The sequence below is a fragment of the Phascolarctos cinereus genome, unplaced genomic scaffold (genome assembly GCF_003287225.1).
Source record: "Phascolarctos cinereus isolate Bilbo 61053 unplaced genomic scaffold, phaCin_HiC Scaffold_5;HRSCAF=322, whole genome shotgun sequence".
In the NCBI taxonomy this organism is placed as follows: Eukaryota; Metazoa; Chordata; class Mammalia; order Diprotodontia; family Phascolarctidae; genus Phascolarctos; species Phascolarctos cinereus.
The window spans coordinates 380936527-380949289 of record NW_027555958.1 but is presented as its reverse complement, the minus strand read 5'-3'; the positions used below and the strand labels follow the sequence as shown (position 1 = coordinate 380949289).

At 45.5% G+C, this 12763-nt stretch overlaps 1 protein-coding gene across 1 annotated transcript in view; it reads left to right on the top strand.

The window, feature by feature from the left end:
• LGR6 (leucine rich repeat containing G protein-coupled receptor 6) overlaps nt 1-7660 on the top strand; it is a 162260-nt gene extending 154600 nt beyond the window's left edge. Inside the window, exons 17-18 of the mRNA XM_021003225.2 lie at nt 3724-3804; nt 6313-7660. Coding sequence (XP_020858884.1) covers nt 3724-3804; nt 6313-7553 — 1322 coding nt within the window. The 3' untranslated portion in view covers nt 7554-7660. The remainder of the gene's footprint in view (nt 1-3723; nt 3805-6312) is intronic.
• Nucleotides 7661-12763: the final 5103 nt, after the last annotated feature.

The following is a 12763-nucleotide window of genomic DNA, read 5'->3' as shown; positions in this document are numbered from 1 at the left end:
TGGGCAGTGTTGGAGGCAGGGGGGCAGGACCCTTGTCAGGCAGGGGCCCAGCCTCTCTGGCTCTAGTCCCAGCAGACGGCTGTCCACGGGAGGATTTTCCGGATGTCTGGTATACACTCCCTCAGGGGGCTGGAAAGACGAGTGGAAACTTTCCTTCCCTGAGGGAAACTTTCCACCAGTTCTAAGTTCTGTAGTAGAACAATGGGGGCTCAGGCTCCTGGGCTCCTTGCTGCCTGTAATGGGAGCTGGGGCAAAGGCCTGGAGCTTCCTGGGAGAGCTAATGAGTCTCTGGAAGAAGAGCCAAGAGCTGTCATGCAGCCAGGTTGGATTTCCTTCCTGTTGGAGGAGTTTCTACTTAACACCTAGGCTGTGACTTTCCCAGCTGCAGAAGTCCATTATGCTCTCTTGTGTTTCATTCATGCATTTTTGCTTCAAAGGATGCTGAGCCCATTGCAAGATTGCAAGGGGGGGGGGGGCGCCAGGGAGGAAGAAAAGAAAAATGAGAGGGAAAAATGAGGGTGGGCAAGGACTCAGGACATGCCTTTTGCCTGCACCTCCCTGACTCCCCAACAAGCAGAGAATTTGGGGATCTCTTAATGGATTACTAATAGACGGATCAGAAGAGGAGACCAGGGCATAGAAATAGACGAAAATTCTTCCCTAACTCCAGCCAGCTCCTTCTGCTTGGGAAGAAGTGGGGGGAGGGAGTAACTGGACCCACTTACATAGAACAGAGACATGAGACTCAGCTAGAGAGACAAAGACAAACACTTGCAACTTTCTGCACAGATGGGCAGGGGGCCCTGCCATAGACAGTCCGCAGTTGCAGCTACTGATGTTTGAAATCCCCTTTTCTTAAATATTCAAACACACAGTGCATTTTGTTTTGCAGTGGACTTATCTTCCTACTCATATTTTACACTGGTTGACAATATTATTCAATATAACCCTACCCCTAAATTCATGCTGAGTCTTCAGAGTTGGAAGGAAGTTTCAAGACTATGGGGGCCAATGCAGAGGTCCCCTCCACAACACACTTGACAAAGGGCCCTCCAGCCTATGCATGGACACTCTCAGTGACACAAAAAACACTACTTTTCAAAATAGCATTTAAAATTTTCTGACAGCTTGAATTGTTAGAAAATTCTTCCTTAGGTGGCAAAGTGGATAGAGCTCCAGCCTTGGAGTCAAGATGACCTGAGTTCAAATTTGACCTCAGACACTTGACACTTACTAGCTGTGTGACCCTGAGCTCTTCCTTAGACCGGGCTGAGGTTTATCTCCCCAGAACTGCCAGCCAGTGGTCCTGGTTTGGCCCTCTGAAGCAACACAGAAAAATTCTGATCCTTCTTTCACTCAGCAGCCCTTCAAATATTTTTAGACAGTGGACCCCATCTCCCCCAAGTCCTCTCTTTTCTAGGCTAAACATCCAGCACCCTCAGCCATCCCCTCCATGACATGGTCTTGAATCCCCTCATCAGTCTGATAGCCCTCCTTTATATACGCTCCAGTTTGTCCTTATAAAAACGGAGCACTTGGAGTCAAATACTCCAGATGTGGTCTGACCAACACAAAATCCAGACATCATCACTTTCATTCTTTTTTTTTTAGGCAATTAGGGTTAAGTGACTTGCTCAGGGCCACACAGCTAGTAAGTGTCAAGTGTTTGGTCTGAGGTCGGATTAGAACTCAGGTCCTCCTGACTTCTCTATCCACAGCCGCCACCTAGCTGCTGTTCACTTTCATTCTTAAAGGCAGACTTTATTCTCCCAAGGGACACAGTGACTTCTGATATTATTTCCCTGGACACCTTGATAAATTACAGAGCACTGAATCTTTGTTTGGATTCTGTAAGCATCTCCCTAAGGATAGTGTAGACTTGCTCAGATACTTCATTGAGAGGAATACGGACATCTCGTGGATAATGTTTGGTCTACTCATTTCCTCTCAACTAGAGGCAGCCAGGTGGTGCAATGTCAGACTTGGAGTCGGGAAGACCAAGTTCAAATCTTGCCTCAGACACTTTCAAGTTGTGTGACCCTGGGCAAGTCACTCAACCACTCTTTCAACTGTAGTTTTCCCATCTGTAAAATGGAGATAATAATAACATGCACCTTGTAGAGTTGTTGTGAGAATAAAATGAGATAATAGGTGTCCTCAAAGCCTTGGTGCTTTAAAGATTTCAGACCGAATGTAGGCTTTGGGGACACTTTGTATAAATGCTAGCTATTATTATTATCATGATTTTTATCAGCAGTGTCATTGTGAATAGAGAGGCCAGAGTGGATAATCCTGCCTCTGAAAAGCAGACTTAAATTTCTGGAAGTCACTTAACCTCTCAGTTCCTGGGCAACTCTAAGACTGTAAATCACTAGCTTAATCTGGCAGAGGAAGTTTCCCACATCAATGAGATCCTAGACATAGACAACAACAACAGAAATTGTGCAAAGCACTGTGGTAGGCCCTGGGGATACAAATACACAAACAAAAATTAAATGTAATGTAATGTACAAAATAAATTAAAATATTACAAAAATAAATGAAATTAGAGTCTTTGCCTTCAGGGAGCGTATGTTCTCCTGTTGGTCTACAATATGACCTCAAATAAATAATAAATACAAAATCTATACCCCAAGTCATTTCAAGAGGGAACAAGAACTAGCAAGTGGGGATGGAAGTGGAGGTGAATGTTGAGTAAAGAAAGATGCTAGGGGCAGTTAGGTGACTCAGTGGACACAGTACCGGCCCTGGAGTCAGGCCGACATGAGCTCAACGCTGGCCTCAGACACTTACTAGCTAGCTATGTGACCCCGGGCAAATCACTTAATCCCCATTGCCTCCAAAATTAAAAAAAATATAGATAAAAAGAAAAGATCCTGATTAGGAATTTTACCTGAGCTGGGCTCTGAAGGAAGCTAGGAATTCTAAGAGGCAGCAGTAAGAACTGAGTGAACTCTAGCCATTGGGGTCCACCTCTATAAGGGCATGAAGGTGGGGAATGGTATGTTTCCACTCCAGCAACTAGGCCATTTGTGCTGGAATGGAGAGGACCCCAAGAGAAGTAAGATGAACTAAGACTAGACTGAGAGCCTAAGACTTTTTGAGAGCCAAGTGGTAGAACAATTTGAATACCAGGTTGAGGAGTTTATGTTTCATTCTTGAGGCAATAGGGAGCCACTGAATATTTGTGAGAAGGGGAGTAACCTGGTCAGGTCTGTCTTAAGAATATTATTTTGGCAGCAGTGTGAAGGATGGACTGGAGAAGGAAGACAAGTTAGGGGACTATAGCTCAGGCAAAAGATGGTGAGCACTTGAACCAATGTGGGTCATATGTGAGGGGTAGAAAAGAGGGACAAAAGTGAAAGTCTTGGAAGAAGAATCATTTGATGAATTGAATTAAGGGTCATTGGTAGGGAGGGCTAAGCAAATACTAAAGGATGAATAAAACTGGTCTGGGCTTAACACTTATTGGAAAGAACCAAGGAAATAAATAATTCAGTTAATTGAGAGATGTTGATATGCCTGAAGATAGAAATGAATGAGGGGAATGGGCTGGGGATGCTAGAGTCCCTGGGGTGAGAGGTGTTGAGTGGAATTAATCCAAGAAGACTTTGTAGAAGTAAATAGGGTTTGAAGCAACAGAGTTTGAAAGGGATGAAGAGAAAAAGTTCAACTAATACTAAAGCCTAGGGCTCTAATACACCGTCTTCTTTCCTATCCCAGATGATCTTGACCTGGATGAGTTCCAGCTAGAGGTGGAAGACTCCAAGCCACATGCAAGCATCCAGTGCAGTCCTAGCCCAGGTGAGACAAGAAACTTGTCATGGTAGTAGGAAAGGGGGTGAAAGGAAATTGTGTGTTCCTAATATGTAATTATGTTACATGTAAATATGTCATACATAAGCTCCATTAGTGTACAAAGTCTTTGAGGGCAGGGACTATTTTTGTATTTTTGCCTTTCTTTATTCCTAGGGTATAATACGGTGCCTGGCAGCATTGTAATCATTAATAAATGCTTGTTGATTGAATGAGTGGCCTTAGTCAGACTTGCTTTCCTGGGCATTTGATTATATAAATAAATATATATGTACAAACATATACATCTATTTATCTATTCATACCTCTCCTAAGCGTCTCCCAGAAAAAACACTCAAAAGGTTAAGTAGTCCATTTTTATCAGGTTGTGTCTTGAACCCTTACCTTGAAGAATGGTAGAGAGTCCACAGTGACTCTTTTGGATTAACAAACCACTGGTTACTCACTCAAGATGAGCAGAGATTATGCTTTGGAAGGAGTCCTAATTTCATTGGTCTAGGAGGGGAAGCCAAGTGATTTTTTTTTCATAATTACTCGGGCTCTCTTAGTTTAAGACCCTCCACTGGGAAGAGATGGAATGTCAGCTACAGACTCATACAATATTCTTGGTCAGTCAAATATATATCAAGTACATACTATGTGCCAGGCACTGTGCTAAGTGCTGGGGTAGGCAAAGGAAGGCAAAAACAGCCCCTGTCCTCTAGGAGCGTCCATTTTAATGGAGGATTAACAGGAAAATAATTAGGCACATTCAAGACATGTACAAAGAAGATGGAAGACAATCTGAAGGCATCTTGGGGGATCAAGGAAGAAGGACCCCTGCAGAAGGTGGGCTACGGCAAGAATCTTTGTCTATGTTTTAACTCATAAAGAATCATGGAATTTTTAAGAAACATTTAAAATGTCATCAAGACCATTCCCTTACATTCATGTTGTATGACATTCAAATCATCCTGGAAAGAGTTCAGTCATCTCCCTTCCTAAAGCTCTCCAGAGATGGCCCCACAAGATCTCTGGGTAACACATAGAAACAAAGGATTCCAGCCTGGAAGGGCAGTCATTTAGTACAAATAACTCCCAAGTACAAGTCCCCTCTTTTCACAGATGAGAAGACTGAGGTCCACAGAAGGTTACCCAGGTAATAAATGGCAGTCCTGGGAATCAAGCCTAGCTTCCATCTCCAAATCTAATGGGCTTACCACTGTACTGCATCTCTAATTCTCCTTAAATCGACCCGAAATCATTCCTCCTGCAATTAAAGCCCATTTTTTCTCAACCTCTGCCCACTGCAATTTTTTAAGATGCTCAAAGTAAAGAAAAGGTCCCCATCCTTGGGAATAGAGTGCCAGTTCCCCACCCAGGCCAAGCTTGTGATGTCTGGAGCCAGAACTGCTCGATAATCTTTTAAGTCCCAGAAGCCACCTTCACTCTCTTGTCGTCCACCCCATACCCATCTTCCCACCCTACTCTTGCTCTCTTCTTAAACTCGGTGGCCTGCTTCCCCTTGCCGGCCACCTCAGGACCAAGTTGCTTCCTAAACCTTCTCCCCATGTGGTCGTCTCCCTACTATCCCCTGGTCCACCTGCCAGGTTAAGTTTCTGCTCATGCCTTTAGACGGAGCAACGCTCTCAGGTTTTGGCAGCACAGCGCCTCCTAGTGCTGGTGTGAGGGTGGTACATGTATCCTAATGGAAGAGGAAAAAAAACAGCTGTTCTTTCTGGCTCCTGTAGCAAATGGAAGTTTCACCTCCCTGCTACCTCAGTTTCCACCTTTGCCCCAGTTCATAAGGAGGAAAAAAAGAGATGTCGAAGAACCAAATCCTATTTGTTATTTTATAATAGCTTCCATAGTCTCAGAGTACAGTAAAAAGAGGCTGTGGAAGCAATGATGATTGATAATGATAGCTAGCATTTATATAGCACCTACTGTGTGCCAGGCTCTGGGCTAAGTGCTTTACAGATATTGTCTAATTTGATCCTGATGTACAGGATGAAATACAATGCTGTGTTTGCAGTGAGAGGACCTGGGTTCAAATCCTGCCTCTGAATACCTTTGTCTTTGGGTGAGTCATTTAATCTCACAGAACCTCATTTTGAGGATGGACTGGAGTGACCTCTAAGGTACCTTCCAGTTCCAGATCTCTGATCCTAAGCCTTAGGTGTATCTGAAGGCAGAGACTGACTTCTCTCTCCTCCCTGAAGACTAGGAGGAAAGGAGCTGGGTCTCTCCCAGTTTAGACTGGGAACTGCCTGTGGGTAGGGGTTGTTTCTCCTCTATCATATTGGGAGCTTCTTCTTCAGTGTTGTCCACCCCGACTCCTACCCCCAGTACCCTGCACATCTATAGAAAGAGGGGAGTTGTACTTGGGAGTTATTTCTACTAAATGACTGCCTTAAGCATACAGTAAGTGCTTAATAAATGCTTATTGGATGTCTGACTGACTGCATAAAAGGGCTTAGGTCTAGAGGTTGACTGCTTGCTTGATTTTCCCCACAGGCCCCTTCAAGCCGTGTGAACACCTGTTGGAGAGCTGGGGGATCCGCCTGGCTGTGTGGGCCATCGTCTTGCTCTCTGTGTTGTGCAATGGGTTGGTCCTTCTGGCCATCTTCGCAGGGGGGCCTGCCCCTCTGTCCCCTGTCAAGTTTGTGGTGGGAGCCATCGCTGGTGCCAACACCCTGACGGGCATTTCCTGCGGCCTCTTGGCCTGCGTGGACACTCTGACATATGGCCAGTTTGCCCAGTACGGGGCCCGGTGGGAGACTGGCTTGGGCTGCCGGGCCACAGGCTTCCTGGCCGTCTTCGCCTCCGAGGCCTCTGTGCTTCTGCTCACTCTGGCCGCCGTCCTGTGCAGCATCTCCATTTCCTGTGCCCGAGTGTATGGGAAGTCCCCCTCACTGGGCGGTGTCCGAGCTGGTGCCCTGGGCTGCTTAGTCCTGGCGGGGCTGGCGGCGGCCTTGCCCCTGGCCTCGGTGGGTGAGTATGGGGCCTCCCCACTTTGCCTGCCCTACACCCCTCCCGAGGGCCGTCCAGCGGCCCTGGGCTTCTCTGTGGCCTTGGTCATGATGAACTCCCTCTGCTTCCTCGTCATCACGGGGGCCTACATCAAACTGTACTGTGACCTGCCGCGGGGAGACTACTTGGACGCTGTGTGGGACTGTGCCATGGTGCGGCACGTGGCCTGGCTCATCTTCGCCGACGGGCTCCTCTACTGTCCCGTGGCCTTCCTCAGCTTTGCCTCCATGCTCAGCCTCTTCCCGGTCACCCCAGAGGCAGTCAAGTCTGTCCTGCTTGTGGTGCTGCCCCTGCCCGCCTGCCTCAACCCCCTCCTCTACCTGCTCTTCAACCCCCACTTCAGGGAGGATCTGCAGCGCCTGCGCCCCCAGGGAGGGCTCCCTGCTCCCCTGGCTTATGGAGCTGCAGATGAGCTGGAGAAGAGCTCCTGCGACTCCACCCAGGCCCTGGTCGCTTTCTCTGATGTGGATCTTGTCTCAGAAGCCCCTGGGGTGGGCCGCCCCCCGGTGCTAGAGGCCTACGGTTTCCCCTCAGTGACCCTCCTCTCCTGTCAGCAGCCAGACGTCCCCAGGTTGGAGGGCGACCATTTCATAGGGCCTGAGAGTGGCCGTCTGGGAGGGCCTCAGGTCCACCCCACTGAGGGAGAACTACTGCTGGGGGCAGAAGGGGTCATGCCAGCTGGGGGCTTCCGGCCTTCCCTCCCACCCTTTGCCTCACACCTATAACTGCCCCATCCTCTTCCTCTCCTTTTCTCTACTTGTTGCCCTCCCGACCACCTGTCCGTGTACAATTGCTGCTTATTAAATAAATAAATAAAAACAACAAAAGTAAATTGTGTGATCTGTACCAGATGCCACAGTCCTCAGCTTCAGGGACCTCCTCCCTTCCAAGGGTCATCGTTACGCATTGGCTCTCTTCTTATCCCACCTGGCACTGTGAAGAAGAATCCCAGAGACAGGGCAACTTGTCTGATGGGAAGAAATGAGGAGAGTGGGGTTTGGGGAGAGGATGGAGGGATGAAAAAGTCAGAGATTAGAGATGGGGCCAAAGGAATTCTTATACCCCACAGCATCCAGTGACCTCATAGGATCACAGGAATGGAGCTGAAGGGCCCATAACGTCAGCTAGTCCAAGACTTCTTCATCTTTTTTGGGTCGTGGACCCCTGAGACAGTCTGGTGAAGCTTATGGACCCCAACCCAGAAGAATGTGTTTAAATGCATAAAGTAAAATACACAGGGTTACAAAGAAAGCCAATTATATTGAAATGAAGATGTAATTTTTTCCCACCCAATAAAACGGACCCTCTAATATCTATCAATGGACCAGGTTATGAACTCTGATCTAGTCCAATCCCCTCCCCTTTTTAAAGTCAACAAGCTTTTATTAAGCACTGATTATGTGCCAATCACCACGCTAAGTGCTGAGATGCACAGAAAGGGAAAAAAAAATAGGTCCTGCCCTCAAGGAGCTTACAATCTAATGGGGGGAGACATCATGCAAGGAACTACCCACCCTCTTGTTAATTTGCCAATGAGGAAACTGAGGTCTGGAGATGAAGTGACTTGTCTAAGGTTGTACAGCTACAAAGTAACAGAGGGAAGAAAAGAGGAGAGAGGGAAGGGGGGGGGAAGATGGGGGGGAGAGAGAGAGAGAGAGAGAGAGAGAGAGAGAGAAGGAAAGAAGGAAGGGAGGAGGGAGGGGAGGAAGAGAGAGAGAGCGCTGGACTTAGAGTCAGGAAGACCTGGATTCAGATCCCTCCTTTGAATAATGTTTTTTTGTTTGTTTGTTTGTTTTGGTTTGGTTTTTTGGTTAGGCAATGGGGTTGAGTGACTTGCCCAGGGTCACACAGCTAGTAAGTGTTATGTGTCTGAGGCCAAATTTGAACTCAGGTCCTCCCGAATCCAAGGCCGGTGCTTTATCCACTGCATGACCTAGCTGCCCCTGAATAATGTTTTTAAATGCATAAAATGCACAGGATTAGAAAGGAAAGCAATGATTGAAATACATACATATATATATATATATATAAAATTATATTAAGTATATTATATATGCAAACACATGTTATATATATTTATATATACATATAGAATTTAATTCACAAGCTACAGGCAAGGAAATCTTGCTCTAGGGCGACAGAGCTGGGACAGTAAATTCAGACGTCCTGACTCCCACCTCTTCTTCTGTGACGATTTCCTCTCTCTCATAGCTTTAGAGCTGGAAGAGATTTTAGGCATCACCTGTTCCAACATCTTCATTTACAAATGAAGAAACTGCAGCCCAGAGAGGTTAAGTGATTTGCCCAAGAACACACTGGAAGTGCGTGGCAGAATTGCCGCCCATGTTGCCTGATTGCCGTTGCTGCAGCTTTTCCACAATCACTGTGACTTCAAATCTGTGTTCCAGTTAGGACAGCAAACCCAGGAGGTGTGGAAGAGAGACAGCTTGCCAAGCTTTTGGAATTCAGTTTGGACAAGAATTGCAATATTGTCCACCTCTGAGGGGACCTCATACCACTGGAACCATGTTTCTAGTTTGCTAGGGCTCATTGGCTCCCATAGGCACAGGGATATTTCCAGAGAATGGAATTTCCCAGTGGTGGTGACTATCTGGTCCACTTTGATCCTAATGCCTATCTGCATTCCGTCGTTCTATCCCTGATCATGCCAACCACCCTCTCCCAGCAAACACAGTCTGCAGTAAGAAAACCACTACATGTAGATTATTTTTAAATCCCCTCCCTGTATGCACCAGTCAGGGAATCTCCTTTGATTCTAGATGGATTGTTTCAGCCTGAGGATCATCCACGGAGAGGCCATGTGATAGAGCAGAAGGAGCACAGGACACGGATGGATAGATTCAAATCCCATCTCTGACAATTATATAACCATGGACAAATCACCTAACCTCTCCTAGCCTCAGCTGGCTCATTTTGTAAAATGGAGATAATAATACCTAGAGCACTTGTCTCATTGATTTGTTGTGAAGATAAAATGAAATCAGGTACGTGAAATACATTGTCAACCTTAAATCCCTTTATAAGCCTCACCTATCACCACCATCATCGTCCTCATCAATGTTTCTTGCCATGACCTCCTCATTTCTGCTCTTACTTGTAAAGTTTTTCTCTACCTGTGCAACTTTGGGGAGGGGCAAAGGTAGAAAAGGTAAAGTCCAAGTCAATTATGCTCCTTTTCCAACGACCTCCCCTGAGAGTGGTGGGTGGTGGTTAAAATCTTCTCTTCTCTGCCTGGACAGCTCCCCCTAAGGTACATTTTTTTCTAGGCTGCAAAGAACCCTGTTCTTTCCCATCTACCTTCCCCATCCTTGAACCACTCTTGGTTTTAAATCCCCCCCGACTGTCAGGTTATAAATATTTGGATTTTTTTCTTCATAAGAAAATGTTGCTGAAGCCGTTTTGGCTTCTTTCTGCTGCCTTGTGGCTTGTAGGGATTAAAGAGGAGTTATGGGTTAAGAAGTGGATTTGAACTACCAGAAAGAAAGAAGCAGGAGGGATGTGGATGTTTCTAAACCTTTAAGTTCTTGGAGGAGATCTGTAGGGTAGAAGGAACAGAGGGTCTAATTTAGAGCCCAGTAATATAGACAGAACTCTTCTTTCCTTCTTCCCTCATTTGATTTGATCCAACTTAATTCAGTTCATAAAATCACAGAATCTCAGGAGTTGGAAAGAGTGTTAGAGGTCATTTAGTCCAACCTCCTAACCAGATGAATGAACAGCCTCTGTTTAAACACTTCAATTAGTGGGAACCTTTAAATTGCTGAAGCCGGTCATTCCAATTTAATTTAATTTGCTTAATAGACTAATAGAATGTTAGAGCTATTAAGAAACTTTGGAGATCATCAAGTTCAAACTCTCCATTTTGCAGATGAAGAAATACCGAGAGCTTTTAGGTAGTAATAATAATAACAGCTAGCATTTATATGGCACTTAGCAATTATTTAATAATAATAATAATAATGATAGTTAACATTTATATAGCATTTACTATATGCCAGGCACTGTGCTAAGTGCTTTACACACATTACCTCATTTGATCCTCACAATGACGTTGTGAGGTAGGTGTCATTATTATCCTCATTTTACATCTGGGGAAACTGAGGCAGATAGAGTTGGTTGGTTTTTTTTTTAAGTAACTTGCTCAGGGTCACACAGTCAGTGTCTGAGGTTGCATTTGAACTCAAGCCTTGCTGAGTCCAGACCCAGTGTTCTATTTGCTGAGAGCCCCCTAGCTGCCAAGTCATGCAGGTAGTGAGATTTAATTGAATTAATCAGTTGTTAGAAGGATCTGGTGCGCCTAGGCTTTTTAGGCACCGATGAAGGAGATAGAAAAGACACAGCAAGCTACATGGACCAAGCTGATACATAGGTAGAATACGTGATTGCTTATATGATAAATTTGAGGGTCTGTGAAGGGGTCTCCCTTGCACTAAAAACAAATAAACCTTTATCATAGATCTTTCACAGTGCATGAATTCCACTGCTATAGGAAACTCATTTTCTTGGTGTTCCTCCCACTGGCCTTTGCATTGCTGTCCCTACATGCCTGGAGTGCACTCCCTCTTCACCCTCACCTCTTGGAATCCCCAGTTTTCTTCAAGGCTTAAGTCTAGAACTGCCTTCTTCCTCAAGCCTTTTCTGTTCCTCCCAGATGCTGGTGCCTTCCCCTCAAATCTCTTTGTGACTATGTTGTATGTACCTATCCATCTATGTATGATATATGTGGTTGGGACAGGTAAATGCAAAGACAGCCATCTCACAGAAAGGATGGATGGGTGTCTGGTTTGGGATCTGGCCCCCCCTCTCTAGGGAAGACTGTAATTTCCCTTTTTGTGGGAAGGAAGCAGAAGGAGTGCCATAGCTGGAAGGTAATTCCTTCACTTACTCTTCTTCTAAAGGGGGTACTCAGCTAAAATTAGATCTAAAGATATAATCCTTTGGGGAGCCCAGAATCCACACCACTGATTGCTCTCAAGGGGAGGGTAGCACTTTGCTTGCACTTTCTGGCTGAGCTTTTTCCCTAATTACACAAAAGACCATCACTGATGACTCCTACAGATTTTTTTTTTGTAAAATAAGCAGTAAATGGAAATGGGGAGGTCATACAGATGAGACAAAATCAAAGAATATACAAGGGTAAATAGACTTGTCCTGGAATGAGATGAAATCTTGGCTCAAAACAGGAAAGAGGAGGTCTTACTGAGAGGCACTTTCAGCAGCCTCTAGGGTTGCAAAGGACATGTTGGGGTTTGGCTCCCCACATATCTGCTGCTCAAAGGGCTCCCGAGAGCCATCCAAAAGGCAGCCCTTGCTTTTCCCCACCATCTTCTTTGAAGTCCTCAACAATCTCCTTCCCCACCCCACCTCCAGAGATCTAGGCTCAACATTCTCTCAGCCAATCGGGAGTCGTCTCTTTACCTATGTGCAGCTAGCACAGCACAAGGCTGTCCTCCAGGGCACCACTCTTTAAGTGGGCATATGTCATATGTCACATGTATGTCCTAAATGCTTACTGATGAATGGACTGATTCTCTCTCTTCTTCTCAGCTACTTTTAAAATGAAAATCCCCCCTAAGAGTGGTACCTTTTCAAGCTATTGTCATCAGCATTTAATACCCCACTGTGAATGAGTTTATAAGATTCTGACCTTAGAAAACTGAAATTTTGATTGGAGGGTGGAGGAAGATTAGAGATGATTTTGGAACTTTGATACAGTGGGGTTGGGAAAGGTAAAAAGCAGGACTGGGTAGAGTGATGTAATAGACAACAGACTACAGAGGTGGGAGGACCCTGAAAACAAATTCCATTTACTTCCCCTCTTATATTGTTGTTGGGAAGAAGATAAACATATGAGAAACAATTAGAAAGCGCTACAAAGCAGACATTGGCTTAACCTCTAAGCCTGATGTTTCTG